This window comes from Bos javanicus, chromosome 12, assembly GCF_032452875.1.
Source record: "Bos javanicus breed banteng chromosome 12, ARS-OSU_banteng_1.0, whole genome shotgun sequence".
NCBI lineage: Eukaryota > Metazoa > Chordata > Mammalia > Artiodactyla > Bovidae > Bos > Bos javanicus.
In genome coordinates this window covers 83,190,520-83,206,591 of record NC_083879.1, presented here as the reverse complement: position 1 = coordinate 83,206,591, position 16,072 = coordinate 83,190,520, and the positions used below count along the sequence as shown (strand labels likewise).

Here is a 16,072-nt window from a genome sequence, read left to right as displayed (position 1 = left end):
GCTCTGAGAGCAGACTGCAGCCCATGCGGGGACCATTCTGCCACTGGGACCCTGTGATGACCACGAGCTGCTCTGGGGACAGAGAGAGAGCAGAACAGAAGGAGAAGGAGCTCGGTGATGGGTTAAAGGCCCTGAGCTGATGTCTGAGCCAACATATTCTCCCCAGTCCTGCCTGTGCAGCGGGGCGTCTGCCCACAAAAGCCAGGATCCACTCTCTAGACACTGAATGAGCTTCCTGGACGGGTTTGAGGAAGCCTTCCTACTAAGGACTTGTGGGGTGTCGGGAAGGGAGCTGACATTTGCCCATTTCATGTCCATTCACTCACCCTGAAGACGGTCCTGCCTCCAGGAGAGATGTGACAGCTGAAGGTGACAAGAAGAAAAAGCATTGCAGGGAAGGAGCAGAGTCCACCCCATGTGGATAAAACAAAATGAAACAACAAAATGGTATGAAGGTGGAAGTGGGGAAAGGAATTTATAATCCAAGCCATGCTAGAAGGGATTTCTCCAGTGTGGAAGAAAACCATGGTTAGATTGCAAGAGCCCCAGCAGGAGAAGCTGCAAAGAAGCCATGTGGAGATATAATTTCTTGAAATTTTAGAAAACAACCAGTCCAGGTTTGATGCATGAGACAGGGCGCTCAGGACCTGTGCACTGGGATGACCCTGAGGGATGGGATGGGGAGGGAGGTGGGAGGGAGGTTCAAGATGGGGAACACACGTACACCCATGGCTGATTCGTGTCAGTGTATGGCAAAAATCCACCACAATATTGTAAAGTAATTAGTCTCCAATTAAATAAATTAATTTACAAAAAAAATTAAATAAAAAGTGATACATCAAATTCCAATTCAAAAGAAAAGAAAACAACAAATATATGAAATATCCAAAGAGATGTCACAAGGTATCCAAACCCACAGTGAAATGAGAAGGATATTAACGTCTGTGTCGTAGCCAAGATTTTAGCCCCTGTGGTCTTTCCTGATAAGCCCATGAATATGGCACATTACATGGCAGAAAGGACTTTTCACATGGCATTAAGGTGGCCAATCAGCTGACCTTAAACTAGAGAGACCGTCCTGGGTTATCCAGGCCCACCCAGCGTAATCACAGGATACAGAAGTGTCAGCCAGAAAGATGAAGCCGAAGGAGAGATCACAGAGATGGACAGCATGGGAAGGACTCAATCCACTGTTGTTAGATTTCAAGACGGAGAAAGGGGCTCGTGAGCCATGGACCCAGGAGGTGTCTGGATGCTCAAGAGTCTCCAGGCAGCAACCAGCAAGGTAGGAGAGAGTTCAGCGTTACAGCCACTTGAAACTGAATTCTGCCAGCCTCCTGACACAGTTTGGAGAATCATGGCCAACGCCTTGATTTCAGCCTCATAAGATATTGTCACCAACATCATCCTGGGTTAAAATGGCATCCAGGTGTTAGCTCACAGCTCAATAGGTTGGAGCCTGGGCTGGTTCCAGGCTCCAACATATTGAGCTGTAAGGCTATATCTGGATGCCATTTTAAGCCACTCTGATGTCTGTGACAGCTTTTTATAGCAGCAATAAATGGGAAATTAATAGGGATTCCAGCACATAGAAGTGGAGTGCAGCTATAACAAATGCCTTTGCTGTTTAGTTGCTAAGTTGCGTCTGATTCTCTGTGACCCCTTGGACTGTAGCACTCCAGACTTCCCTGTACTTTGCTATCTCCCAGAGTTTGCTCAAACTCATGTCCATCGAGTTGGTGATGCCATCCAACCATCTCATTCTCTGTTGCTCCCTTCTCCTCCTGCCCTCAGTCTTTCCCAGCATCAGGGTCTTTTCTAATGAGTTTATTCTTCACATCAGGTGGCCAAAGTATTGGAGCTTCAGCTTCAGCATCAATCCTTCCACTGAATATTCAGGGTTGATTTCCTTTAGGATGGACTAGAAATGCTGAGATGCATTTGGAACCAGGCAGTGGAATAAGTTAGAAAAATTCTGAGAAGCATGATAGAGAAAGCCCAGATTGCCTTCAAAAGGATGTTAGTAGGAATATGGTCATTCAAACCTGCCAGGGAGGCCTCAGAAGGGAATGAGGAAAGTGTTTATGGAAATTGGAAACATCTTCAGTGGTATCAAAAAGCTTAGCAGAGGGGACTTCTCTGGTTGTCCAGTGATTAAAAATCAGCCTTCCAAGGTAGAGGATACAGGTTCGATCCCTGGTCAGGGAAATAAGATCCCACATGCCACAGGGCAACTACACACAGGAGCCGAGACTAGTGAAACCCTACGCAGAAACTAAGGCCCAACGTGGCCAAAAATACATACATGGATTTTAAAAGAAAGAAAGGTTAGCAAAATTGTATCTGCAGTTAGCTGGAGCAGAGATGCTAAGTGAGGATGTTGGCTCCATAGCTGAGATTTCCAAGCAAATGTTTAAGGTGTGACCTGGTTTTTTCTCGCTACTTATAACAAAATGCAAAAGGAGAGACATACAACAATCAGGAAACCAGGATTTGATGATTTGGGAAAATCTCAGTCTACCGAGATGGCAAAAGATTTAAAAGAAAAAAAATTGCTCTTGGGAAATCATGCCCTAGAGAAAACAAAACAAAAATCCTGAGGTTGTGTCTGTACAACCATTCTACAACCTCGGGAAGTTTGGAAGGTCAGAGCATTAAGTTACACAAAAGGCTTTTGAAGCGATTAGGTGTGACTCAGATTCCCCTCAGCCCTTTGAGGAGCAGCCAAAAGTATAGGAGGGACTATCTACGAAGGGCTTGTGGGGGAGCTTCTTGTCTAATGGGGTGAACCTTGTGACATGAAGTCTCACAAAGTCAGTGAGAATTTTATATTAGCAGAAACATGGCCAGGGATGGAAAACAAGATGAAATGAAGAAAGGCTGTTGTTGTTTTTCATTAGCTCAGTCGTGTCCGACTCTTTGCAACCCCATGGACTGACTGCAACATGCCAAGCTTCCCTGTCCTTCACCATCTCCTGGAGTTTGCCCAAACTCATGTCCATTGAGTCAATGATGTTATCTAAGCATCTCATCCTCTGTCACCTACTTCTCCTCCCGCCCCCAATCTTTCACAGCATCGGGATCTTTTCCAATGAGTTGGCCCTTCGCATCAGGTGGCCAAAGTATTGGTGTTTCAGCATTAGTCCTTCCAGTGAATTTTCAGGGTTGATTTCCTTTAAAGTTGATTGGTTTGATCTCCTTGCTGTCCAAGGGACTCTCAAAGGTCTTCTCCAACACCACAGTTCAAAAGCATCAATTCTTCAGTGCTCACCCTTCTTTATGGTCCAACTCTTACATCCCATTCATACATGACTACTAGAAAACCCATAGTTTTGACTATGGAATAGCCTTGAATTTTTGTCATATTCTTCCCATTAACTGTACTTGGTTTGGTTTGGTTTTGTTGCCTGTATTAGCTCTTAGTAAGTTTCTTTTAAATGCACCTGAATAATCCCTGAGTAAGGTACATTTAAAACAATAGGCAATTATTATTAATAGTCATTGAGGGGAAGATACAAAATGTTAGTAATGTGATAATAAATAAGTTCCAAACATCTGATTATAGCCTCAAAAACGATGAGGGATTAGAAATTGAAGGAAGTAAAATTTTGACAACTTCCTCATCATTGATCCTGATAATCAGACAAATGTGTCCAAATGTGTGATTTTTTTAAATAAAAGGTAAGTTCTAGTAGAATTAATAATTGCACATATTTAACAAATTAGAAGATATGCGCGTAAATCCACACTGCAAATGATTAGATAAGCAACAAAGGAAATGGTCAAGAAACACTTTTAAATGTTTGCAAATGTTGTTACATGATGATTAAGGCAAGAACACGCACTACAGGTCTGACAGTGAGTGTAAGTGAATTGAACTGTCCTTTCAAATCACTGTGAAACTCTACAGTGTACAACACAGTACAGAGAAAAGTATTAAAAGATCAAGAATATAGTTGTTATAATTCATGTCAGATAGATATTGCAAAGAGAAGAGTTTGTAGCAAAATGTATCAGAACAACATTTCGTTAACTGAAAATTTGCCTTTGTCCTTTGTTCATCCCCTTAACGCATTTGTGCAATGAGATTATTGTTTGAAAAATTCCTTCATTTGGTAATGTGTCCTTATGGCTCCTTTGAATGAGGAGGAAGAGTCAGTTGCTCTAAGTTGGCTTTCCCAGGAAGTATCTGGGTCCAGGTGGTTGAGCAGGAGGAACTCGGAACCACACCTGTGAGGGAGTAAGAGAAGAAGGTTATTCAGCAGATGGAAAAAAAAAAAAAAATCCGAGGCTGGTGTGGCTTTCACAGGTGCCCTGGTTGTTGGAGGTGGCTGCCCAGGGCCTGTGCTCGGGGAGTTTCCAGGGAGACCCCGAGACAGGCTTGATCCAGCTGCAGGCAGCAGTCCTGGCTGGAGGGGTGACCAGACACGGGGACAGAGCAGACGGCTGGAGGGAAGAGCGCAGCAGAGCTTTCCAGGCAGACCTGAGAGAAAGACACTGTTACCAGACAGAAATCCAAAAGGGCAGAAGACTGGATGGGGCGACAACCACCACGCCCTTGTAGAAGCCAGAAAGAAGTTCAGTGCCTGTTTGAAAGGATTTGCTGATGCCTGGGGAAACGAAAGCTAAAGCAGCAGAGAGGAAGCAAGGAGTCAACCAGATTTCTCCACAAGTCTCCACCCAGACACAGGAATGGACACCATGGGACACTTGGGAGGAGGGGACGACATAAGGGGACCCGGTGGAAGTGTGTTTATGAGGCGTCTTCGCAACCCATGCTCCCTCGGCAGAGAAAAATGCTGGCATATTCCCTTGTGGGAGGGGAACCCTATTTTTTGGAGATGGTTGGAAAAAACTGTTGGACCGGGTGACAGACATGAGCAGGACTTCCCATGTTAAAAAAAAAAAAAAAAGAGGCAAACAAAGAAGAGAAAAGCAACCCGGAGAAAACAGAACACACGCTGGGAGGAAATGAAACAGGACAAAGCAAAAGCACAGGAATAAGCTCAAGCGATACAAGCAACTGCGAAGCGAGAACAGCCACCTAGGAAAGATGCAGAGTGTATATAAAAGAGCTCTCGGAAATTACAGTGCCAGCATTTTTAAAAAGAGACAACCTCAATAAAATTATTATATGGTATTAGTCTCTCAGTCGTGTCCGACTCTTTGCAGCCTCACGGAATGTAGCCCGTCAGGCTCCTCTATCCGTGGGATTCTCCAGGCAAGAATACTGCAGTGGGTTGCCATTTCCTCGTCCAGGGGATCTTCCCGACCCAGGGATCGCAGCTAGGTTCCCTATGTCTCCTGCATTGGCAGGCGGATTCTTTACCACTGAGCCACGTGGGGAGAAGTTATGGGAGTAATGCTCAAATAAATCTGAAGGGTAAGAATTTCTAGACTGGAATTCCACGATCAGCCAAATGATCAGTTAAATGTGAGATAAGCATTTTAGGCATACAGCTTCTCAGAAATTTACTCTAGAATTTGTCCTTATGAAAATACTAGATGCCTGGTCCACCAAAATGAGCTAAGAGGAATATGGAAAAAGAGAAAGGAGAGAGGCTGCCAGCACTGCCAAGAGGGAAGTTCATTGGAGTTTTCAGGCTGGAATCTGTGCATTAGGCATAAAAGCAACCAGTCTGGATGGTTAAAGACTGTAGGAGATAGTTTAGGGAAATAAAGCTGATAGGCAAGAGTTGGCAAAGTACGGGTACTGAATTAGTAAGTACGTAGAAAACTCTAAGATAATCGTTATCTCTAGGAAAAACTGGAATAAGAACAGAAAATGAAAGTTCATTGCATATCTGAGTTGAGACTTGTTTTCACAGCATCCTAATAAAGGAACATGGAGAAGGCAATGGCAACCCACTCTGGTACTCTTGCCTGGAAAATCCCATGGATGGAGGAGCCTGGTGGGCTGCAGTCCATGGGGTCGCTAGGAGTCAGACACGACTGAGTGACTTCACTTTCACTTTTCACTTTCATGCATTGGAGAAGGCAATGGCAACCCACTCCAGTGTTCTTGCCTGGAGAATCCCAGGGATGGGGGAGCCTGCTGGGCTGCCGTCTATGGGGTTGCACAGAGTCGGACACAACTGAAGTGACTTAGCAGCAGCAGCAGCAATAAAGGAACATACGTATTAAACTTGCTACACCATGGAGGAATGGGGGTTACTTTTGCCTGGAGAAGGCTCAGAATGAATGTTTTATCCTCATGTGTCCTGGGTAGGGGGAGATCTATAGATAGTGATAAAAAAAAATGAAAAATCAAGAAAAATGTAAAGTAGGTTATTTCTAGAAATGGAGCTAGTACAGAAAGAAAGAAAAGAAGGGCAATATTTGCCTCTGAGGAGGAAGAATTTGAGATGGGAGGGTGGATGAACTTTTTAATAAAGTATCTTATAGAAGTATTTGATGACTAATATGAATGCGTAACTCTGAATAAAAATTCTTAACAAATGGAAAAGGGAAAGAGTATTAATTTTTTAGTCAAGAAGAGTACATGTACTGACCTGAATGAATTACCTTATTTTTTTCTGAAATGACTTCAGGTATAAATCAGCAAGCTGGTTCTGAGCAACTTGGGAAGAACTTGTTATTTGGATGACATTGTTAAACCTATTCTGTATTCTTACTGTTAACATTCCAAAATGTTAATCTAAATGCCCTTTAGATTTCTATTGTTATAATCTTAACTATAAACTCTTCTTTGAAGAATATAATTTTGAAAAACATATACTTCAATAAATGACTAGTCTCAATGAGGTATCTTATTTGAAAACAGAAAATATCATACAATAAAAATGTCGGAGCTGCAGACCTCATTAATTCAGTTTTTTTTTCCATATTCTACCTAGGCGAAGGTGAAGTTTACCTTTGAATGCCTAAGAAGAAATGACTATTGTAAGCATCATTATAAGGATACCTTGGTCATTTGTTTAAGAAATGAAGGTTGCATTGTATAATATATTATTTAATAGACTCTTTTACTGAGTAAATATATATTGAGTTTATTCATGTAACAAATCTCATTAAGTATCTATTTTATTCAGACATTCTGCAACATATTGGGAATGTGAGGCTGATACTGTATAGTTTTTGCTCGTACAGTGACACATAAGGAAATTGACATGAAAATGAGCAATTGTGATTAAAAGAAAAAATGTAATTGCTCTATTGAAAGAGAAATTAAAGTTATAAATTGATGGAGAAAATTCCAGAAAGAAGCTTGGGCCGTGTGGTACAGATTTGGGTGAAAGTGTTACATGTTCTGAGAACTGCCAGTAGTTCAGGATGTCTGGAGCCCTGAGCAGTGAGTCTGAAAGAGAAGACAGGAGACTAGATTTCATGAATTAAGTAGAGTCAGAGAGACATTATTGTGCATGTTAGTCGCTTAGTCGTGTCCAATGCTCTTTGACCACATGGACTGTAGCCCTCCAGGCTCCTCTGTCCATGAGATTCTCCAGGCAAGAACACTGGAGTGGGTAGCCATTCCCTTCACCAGGGGGATCTTTCCGACCCAGGGATGGAACCCAGGTCTCCTGCTTTGGCAGGTGGATTCTTTACTATCTGAGCCACCAGGGAAGCCTGAGACATTAAGAATAGTGATTACAATTCAGAGTAGCCAGATTTTTTCGAGTTATTTCTCTGTCCTGTGTCCTGAGTCAAGCACTTTACATACATAATCATATTCAATCCTTACAGCTAATCCATCATCATTTTTAAGGTTTTCAGGCTTAAGAGTAACAATAAAATTGATGTAGAAACACGATACTCTCATGAGAAAATGTTTTAGTCAAGTAGAAAAAAAAAAAAAAGATACAAAATGGCTTAAGTAACCTCATAAAAATGTTATATATGATGTAACAAGAAATGAGATTGGAGAGGTTATAGAAAGCCAGTTGTTTTATTTTTTCACCCCTGAAAAGTTTCCAAAATATCCATCTGTCAATTTAAAAGTAAGAACAGTGTGTATTTTTAGAGGAAGAAGGGGAAAGATAAAAGCAATTGAGATTCTGTGACTAGGGAAGGAAAAAAAAGGAGAGAAAATAAGAGAGTGGGAGACGAGTTACACCCACAATTACTGAAAAGCAGTGTTGGAGAATTGGAAAGGGAGAAGCATGGGGCAGAGGTCCAGGCAGAAGACAAAAAAGGCTTCAGTTTAAGCAGTCATCAATAGGATAAGAGCAAATGGAAGAATAAGAGACATGTTTGGAAAAGGGTCACCTACTTGGTGTGTAGATGGTTAAGCCCATTAAGGGAGATGTGAACCATGGTGAGGTTCCGGAAAGGAAGTGATTATTGACATGGTCCCTGTAGCTTTGGTATTACAATTGGGTGGTTGTTTCCTAAATGAAATATCCTAAATATTCTAAAGTATAACTAGGTGGTGTCACTTTACGCATTGCACTAATTAATCACAGTCCTATTAAAGAAAAAAATAATGGTGGCTGAATGTCTTTGGTGGCACCACATGGATCCAGAACGTGGGATTCTGATTTGGATGTAATGAAATCTTTCATCCCCGAATATCCATCACAAGCCAGAACTCTCAGGGGGTGACCACCAAGAGTCCAAAAAAAGAACAGCGAGGAAGCTGAAAGTGCTGGTTTGGGAGCACGGTGGGCCTCTGACCCAGACCGTAGTGTCGTGACTTTCCTCTACACTCGCTATGACGGTGCGGTGGATCAGACATTAAGGTCATCCACTGCCCTCCGCTCTGAGCACCTTTCTGCCCACCTTCCCCTCCGGCTAACCCTGCGCTCTCTTCATCCCCCACCCAGGGCTCTACGAAACCTTTCTAACCAATGATGAACCAGAATGCTGTGACGTCAGGAGAGAAGCAAAACCCAAGAGCCCCTCCAAGGGGGCAGGGGACAGAGGCGGCGCCTGCCCCCGGACGTCGCTCTCGGCCTCGTCGGCGCCCAGGCTCGGCCCCAGCAGACTTAGACTGTGCGTTCTCGTGCTGATGCTTCTCCACACGGTCCTCACGGCCTCGGTGGCGCACAACGCCACGGCCCTGGGCGTCGGGGGCGTCCACACGCTGGACGAACGCTCCGCCAGCGAGGAGTAGGGACTCCGCACCCTGGAGCATCCTCGCAGCCCCGGCCACCCGCCCGCGCACATCCCCGCCTGGGTACCAGACCTGCGCGCGCATCCCCACCTGGGTACCGGACCTGTGCGTGCATCCCTTGGCGCAGGGCCTGGATGGCCTGAATCCAAACCAGGAGACACACACATACACACACCACACACCACACACACACACACACACACACACACACACACACACACGCACAGCTTTTTACGGACTAAAAGGCTGGAAAGTGACTTCGATTTCTCACACCATTTTATACACTGTGTTTTAATGTTTGGAGGTTTTCTTTGCTTTCCTTTGGACTTGAGTTTATCTGTTTTGTTTTTGCACTTGTTAATACAGGCTTTATTTTGGGGGATGGTTTCTCAGAGGTAAACTAAGTCTTTTCACTGTCTCTCTCTCTATATATATATATTTCTAGTCATTGTGTGTGTTCATCAGATAGTTCTGTCTCATGTCCTGTCTGTTTCTATTAGCGGAATGACAGCTATGACCTTGCGGTATAGCCAAAAAAACAAACAAAAAACAAAAAAAAACTACAACACACACACAAACACACAAAAAAATCATAAAAAAGAAAAAAAAGACAAAAAAAAAAGAAAACAAGAAAAAATAAATAAAATAAAAAGCTCCCTAACTCTCCCTCCTGCCTAAGGAACCCACGTCCCCGACCCTGCCCGCCCGGGGACTCCCTCCCCAGCAGATGCCATCCGCTTGCTTCAGTCCTTGTCGCCGCCGTGGTGGGCACAGCGCCTGCTCCGCTGGGCCTCTGAGCCGCTGTTGCAGAAAGGGGGGCCCCCTTCTATCTGAACAAACAAGTGCTCTCCTTAACAGGTGGCATCAAACAGTTAACACATCTTTATGTTACCTTGAACTCCGTTGGGTTCATCCCAAGGGCCCCAGGCCTTCCTCGCTGGTCAGGTGGCTGGAGGCAGCCGCCCAGGGTAGGGGGTGTGAGCAGGTGGGGACCTCCCCGCCCCCGCCACGAAAGCCTGCAGGCGGCTGGGCTTTCATTAGAATTTCAGTTCTGTTGCAGGAATACTCGAGCATGTGCCGCCCATGGTCAGGGGGACAGGAATCCAAGGACTCAAATCTGGACTTCTTTTTCCTCCTTTTCTGTTGCGGGAGAGTTGGCAGATATGCGTAGACACCACTGCATACAGAATCTAGACCATTTCACCCCAGTATTCCCCTACACAGGGTTTTTAATTCCTCCAGGTATAAAGTGTATCCAATTCAGCATTATGGAAAAGACCTTCTTTTCAAAAAATAGGGTAGCCATCTTCATTCAAGTGCAGAATCGTTGTCTCCCTCACATGCTCCAGGTAGTTGAAGACGAGAGGAGAACTCGGATTGCTCTGTTTGTATTTTTCCTTTTTGTGGGAACATTTCACCCGCTGAGTGTCTATGAATTTGCTTTCTTAAAAACAAACAAACAAACAAGGCTTTTATGAGTTTACAGTAGAATCAGTGAAAGGAAGAGTTAATAAGGGCTGTTTTTAAAACAAAACAAATAATTTTAAAAAATAACCACTTCACATTCCTTACTATTCTCTAACTACACTCGGGAACTGCGATTCAGGGATGACTGCTGTACAGCTGGGAGACGAAGGTAAACCATGGAACAGGTCCTCTTAGCGAACAAAATTTAGTTCTTAACTTTCTAGCTATGAAATTCCCCCAGGCATTTGTTTTCGTTGAAACAAAACTTTAATCTCTGCATCATACCTAACTCTGCGACACGCGTTACAGTATGCATATTTTGTTTTGAATAAAAAAAAACAAAAACCTGTTTTGTTCCAGTCTGTTAAGAATATTCAAAATAATAAAGGTATTGCTTAATAAAATTGCTAGAATTGTTTAGCAGTACATGCACAAATATTTTACTAGATTCTTTGTTTTAATAGTGTTTTGTTGAGACTGAAAATCCTAAAATGGTCTGCGCAAATACAACAACAACAAAAAAAACCCACCCAAAATGCAAAATTCTCCAGTTTTCGATCCTTTTTTGAAAATTGTTTTTTATGCAAATGCAAACACACATTCACACGTGCACACACACAGGCGTAGTATTTGTAACATATGGGAACGATGGCGCTATTTCTGGGGACAGTGGGTGGCGAGTGGCTGGGGGACACAGACGCTGCATTGCATTTTGTGACACTTTGGGAAGAGAGTTGTGGTAGTGCCTCACCATTTTGGTAGATTATAGATTTCAGTGGAGTTGAGGGTGTAATGAGAAGGGGTAGAGAGCCGTGACTACTGGACGGGGAGGGATGGATGAGGACTCAGGAGGAGGAACTTAGCAGCTGAACTCCTTTTCCACTGAGCTCTTCATGACCGTAAGAAAATGACCAGAGCAAAGTGTGCCCTGACCTTCACCTCCCTCTGCCCGGCAAATACCACCCCGCTGCTGTCCCTTCCTTCAATGTTCCTCCTGCTTCTGTTCTTGCCAGAGGCGTTTCCACTCCTTCAGGAAGATGACGCAACAACCCAGATGCAAGCTGCACCCACTCTTCCTGGGATGCCAAGAACTTAATGCATCTAGACACTGAGCCAAATGCTGACACATAGTATCCCTTGACAACAGGGTTTCATTTTCTGTTCATACTAATCTCTTTGTGTGCATGGTTGAGATTCTTGTCCAATAGAAGGGGACTGGAAGGTTCCACCTGCCCCTGTTTTAGCTTTGGTTTGGGTAAGTGGCAGCCCAAAGAGGGAAACCAAAACCACCACTACTGTCAGTGAGAGGTAAGTCCTCCAAAAGGCAAGTTCAACAGCTGGGAGAAACAGCAGTGTCGTGAGGATGCACGTCTCGTCTAGGTGAGGAGGGGAGGGGAGGGTGGGGAGGGGAAAGTCTTGTCAGCCTGCGCTGGCTGGAATCGTCTGTAATTCTGGCTCAGTCTTTGCTTGCCATGTACTCCACGGTGAGAGGGCTCTCTGTGCCCAGTGTTTGTGATGGTAAACGCGTAACCACTTCCCTGCGGCCTTTCCACTGACTCAGTGAGTTAGAGCAGCTTTTCCTCTGATCACCTAACGGATTCAAATAGACACTGACTCCTTGACAAAATTAGGGAGCAACCATTGAGAATGCCGTAGACAGAGGAGCCTGGCGGACTGCGGTCCATGGTTTCTCAAAGAGTCGGATACGACTGAGCCCATAAACTCACCAAAACACAGATCTCGCTACATCCAAGGATCATTAGCAGTGGTTCTCCTACTCGATAACATGCTTGATGTTCTGCACAGAAAAAATTCAGACACTACACCTTTATCATCATCTTATTCTCTTTTCCTCATGCTGGGTGACCACTGAATAGTAGATAATGGATTACGATACTATTGTTGTTCAGTCGTTAAATCATGTCCAACTGTTTATGACCTCATGGACTGCAGCACACCAGGCTTCCCTGTTCTTCACCATCTCCTGGAGTTTGTTCAAACTCATGGCCATTGTGTAGATGATGCCATTCAAACATCTCATCCTCTGTTGCCCCCTCCTCCTCTGGCCTTCAATCTTTTCCAGCATTGAGGTCTTTTCCCGTGAGTCAGCTCTTCTCATCAGGTGGCCAAAGTATTGGAGCTTCAGCTTCAGTCCTTCCAATGAATACTCAGGGTTTATTTCCTTTATTATTGACTGGCTTAATTGCCTTGCAGTCCAAGGGACTCTCAAGAGTCTTCTCCAACACCACAGTTTGAAAGCATCAATTCTTTGGCTCTCAGCCTTCTTTATGGTCCAACTCTCACATCCGTACATGACTACTGGAAAAACCACAGCTTTGATTATACTGACCTTTGTTGACGCAGTGATGTCTCTGCTTTTTAATATGCTATCTAGGTTTGTCAAAACTTTTCTTCCAAGGAGCAAGCATCTTTTAATTTATGGCTGCAGTCACCATCTGTAGTGATTTTGGAACCTAAGAAAATAAAATTTGTCACTGTTTATACTTCCCCCCCATCTATTTGCCATGAAGTGATGGGACCAGATGTCATGACCTTAGTTTTTTGAATGTAGATGCTTAAGCCAGCTTTTAAAACAATTATTTCTGAAAACAAGTTGAAAATCAAGAAAATAACAATTTTTCCACAAATGTATGAAACAGACTTCTCCATATTTATTATTGTCTTTTTTTTTTTTTCCTACAATAGAGAAATCCCAGTTTGAAGAATATGTTGATACTGCAAAACCAAATGTCAGATAACATAAGTGGAGTTCTATGTTATTCCTATTGCATTGACGTTTGGTGATACATTATGTGGACTTTTCTTTCATTAAAAAGATAATATTGTTCTCCTAACCTACAAATAGTAAGCCACAGTTGTTCTTTTAAATGACAACATCATTAGAAAAAGGGAATTTAGTTCCTTATCAGTGAATTGGTACCATTAATTATTAGAACCTGTAGTCATTGAAGAGGCCTCCCCGGTGGCTCTGTGGCGAAGAATCTGCCTGCAAAGCAGGAGACAATCCCTGCAAAGCAGGAGGGTGCGATCCCTGGGTCAGGAAGATCCCCAGGAGGATGGCATGGCCACCCACTCCAGTATTCTTGCCTGGAGAATCCCATGGACAGAGGAGCCTGGCGGGCTACAGTCCATGTGGTCGCAAAGAGTCACACATGACAAACGACTGAGCATACACGAACATAGTCATTAAAACCAAAGAAGGCAGCAGGGGAAATAACAGGCAGGCAGGAAGGAAAGCAAAAATGGATGTATGAACGAATAAAACCCTCACTTTCATCAGGAAAAAAAATAAACAAAAGATGTAGTTGGGTGTCAGATCCACATGCCAAAGCTGAATTGGCAAATGACATTTGGCATCTGGACGACATTAAAATATTGATCAGTCTCAGGCATTGTTTTATTCCTTTCCTAGTAATACTCTAATTGACAGGGGTGTTGCTACGGGAAGTATACAACGTGCAAAGGAATGAAAAGCACATCTTCTCCTCGCTAGGACTGCAGGTGGGTACCTGACTGTTCATGCGTGCATGTGTGTATAAGGAGAAAGGGTGCTAATGAAAAGCACATCTTCTCCTCACTAGGACTGCAGGTGGGTACCTGACTGCTCATGCGTGCGTGTGTGTATAAGGAGAGAGGGTGTTAGACCTACGGCAGCTTTTCACAGCGAGAGTGGGGCGGCGTCTGGCGGTCTTGTGGTTAGGATTCAGCACTTTCACTCCCTGGGCCTGGTTTCAATCCTGCAAGCCGTATGGTGGAGGAGTGGGGTGGGGGGAAACACTTGATTGCTCTCCTACTTTTTATCTTTTCTTCCTTGAGTTTCCGTATCAATAATAAGCTTTTTAATATTTGCACCGAAACTTGGTATTTCTACTTTTTTAGTTCTGTTAATGATGTGTGATATATTAAAAACAGGGACAACTATGCAAACACATATGTTATTTTAAAACTCTCATTCTAGATTCACTCAAGTACAATTTTTACATAAACAGAAACATAGAGCCTAAGTCGTAATGACACTCAATTCTAAGAGACGTGAAAACACACACGTTTCACAGCACCTCCACATGGGATGCTAGCAGCTAGAGAAATGCTTTACTTCTTAAATGTCAAACTTAAATCCTTAAAATATTAAATATTACAAATACTAAAGAGATACATAAGACGTTGCTAAGCTTTGTTTGTGCCCTGTTTCCCTGGTTGGCTGGATTACTCGCTTTAAGTGAATTAGCTCTTTCAATGCCATCATGCAGCTGTCACAGTTGACCCCACTCAAAACAGCACTGGCCAAACTTCCTTTTGAAAATATGCATATTAGGTTTGATCATCTGGTTGACTGAGTCTCAAAAAATAATCTAGTTACCTTCAAAGTTTTCAGTACTAAGCTTAATGACTTTTTCTTTTTCTTTTTTCTTTTTTGCTATATGTGTATATGGTATGAAAAAAATGGATCAACACAGTTAAGGAAAAAAATTCTGCTGTTGTTATCAATCTGTCCAGAAGGCCAGTGGCCCACTGCCGTGGACTGAAGGCAATCTGAGTGGCTGAGGTGGGCCCAGCACCCTCTTGGCTCAATGTCCACCTCTGTGATTGCCCTGTGATGACCGAGGGACCTAACCATGGTGTTGCTAAGCCCTTGCCAAGGATGTCACTGTTTTTAAATGCTAGAAACAATACCATCTACTCTCCTTCTCCTTAGTCTGAAGGGTATGCAAGCATTATCTGCAAGGGAAAACTGAAAGGAGCAAAGCTCTTCTCTAAGTCTCTAAGAAGTGACTCAGTTTTGGTGAAATTCCTGGTGAAACCTAAGCAGAACTCAAGACGAGCCAGTGTTTTGATTTAATGCAGTTTTCTTTTCCTGAGATGTGATGCAGCGAAATGAGAGTTTGGATATGCAAAATGCACAACATGATGACTGAATATATAAAACATACGTAAAACCTTCTCAGGTATTTTTTAAATCATAATTAGAGTCTCAGATTTGGCAGTTTTAGGTTTTTCCCTTTCCCTTTAAGACAACGTACCTTTTTATTTAATGCCTGTGGGTTTTCAGAAACTCTTTTTTTTCTTTTTAGCTTCCTAGTTCTCTTCACATGTCATATGGATTTTTGCAGTCATACCCATGTTCACTAAAACTCTTGAAATTAAAATCTCCCTATTCATCCGTTAGGCTCAATATGTACCAGACAAAATCTTCAGGTTGTTACAAGCAGATTTAATTACCTCCTTTTATCCTGAGTTCTTCCTCCTTTTCCTTCTGCCTCCCATGCCTGTCCCGCCCTCTCTCTTTCTCCACACCCTCCACCCCCTGCCGTCTCTATTTCTCTCTCTCACTCCCTCTCTTTTTCTGTCTCTCTGTCTTTTGCTCTCTTGCTCTGTCAACTTTTAGATTTTAAAATGAGCTATACCCATGTCAGGGTTTTTGTTGTTAAATCATGTTGCCTGTCCTGTGACTCTCAGAATTAAAAACAAATCATCTCATCAGAACAAACAATATTAAAAATGTAAGATATA

General features: G+C 43.1%; 1 protein-coding gene across 3 annotated transcripts in view; it reads left to right on the top strand.

Moving 5' to 3' along the window:
- The window catches only part of NALF1 (NALCN channel auxiliary factor 1), a 606,190-nt gene extending 596,490 nt beyond the window's left edge, over positions 1–9,700 (top strand). The window contains exons 3-4 of one of the 3 annotated variants that reach the window (XR_009740094.1): positions 8,784–9,132; positions 9,164–9,700. Coding sequence is in view for 2 of the 3 variants with exons in the window: in XM_061435349.1 (XP_061291333.1) it covers positions 8,784–9,073 (290 nt within the window). In the remaining variant the exon portion in view is untranslated. Of the gene's footprint in view, positions 1–6,857; positions 6,904–8,783 lie in introns of all 3 variants that reach the window. The other 2 variants (XM_061435351.1, XM_061435349.1) reach the window with 2 other exon arrangements.
- Positions 9,701–16,072: the final 6,372 nt, after the last annotated feature.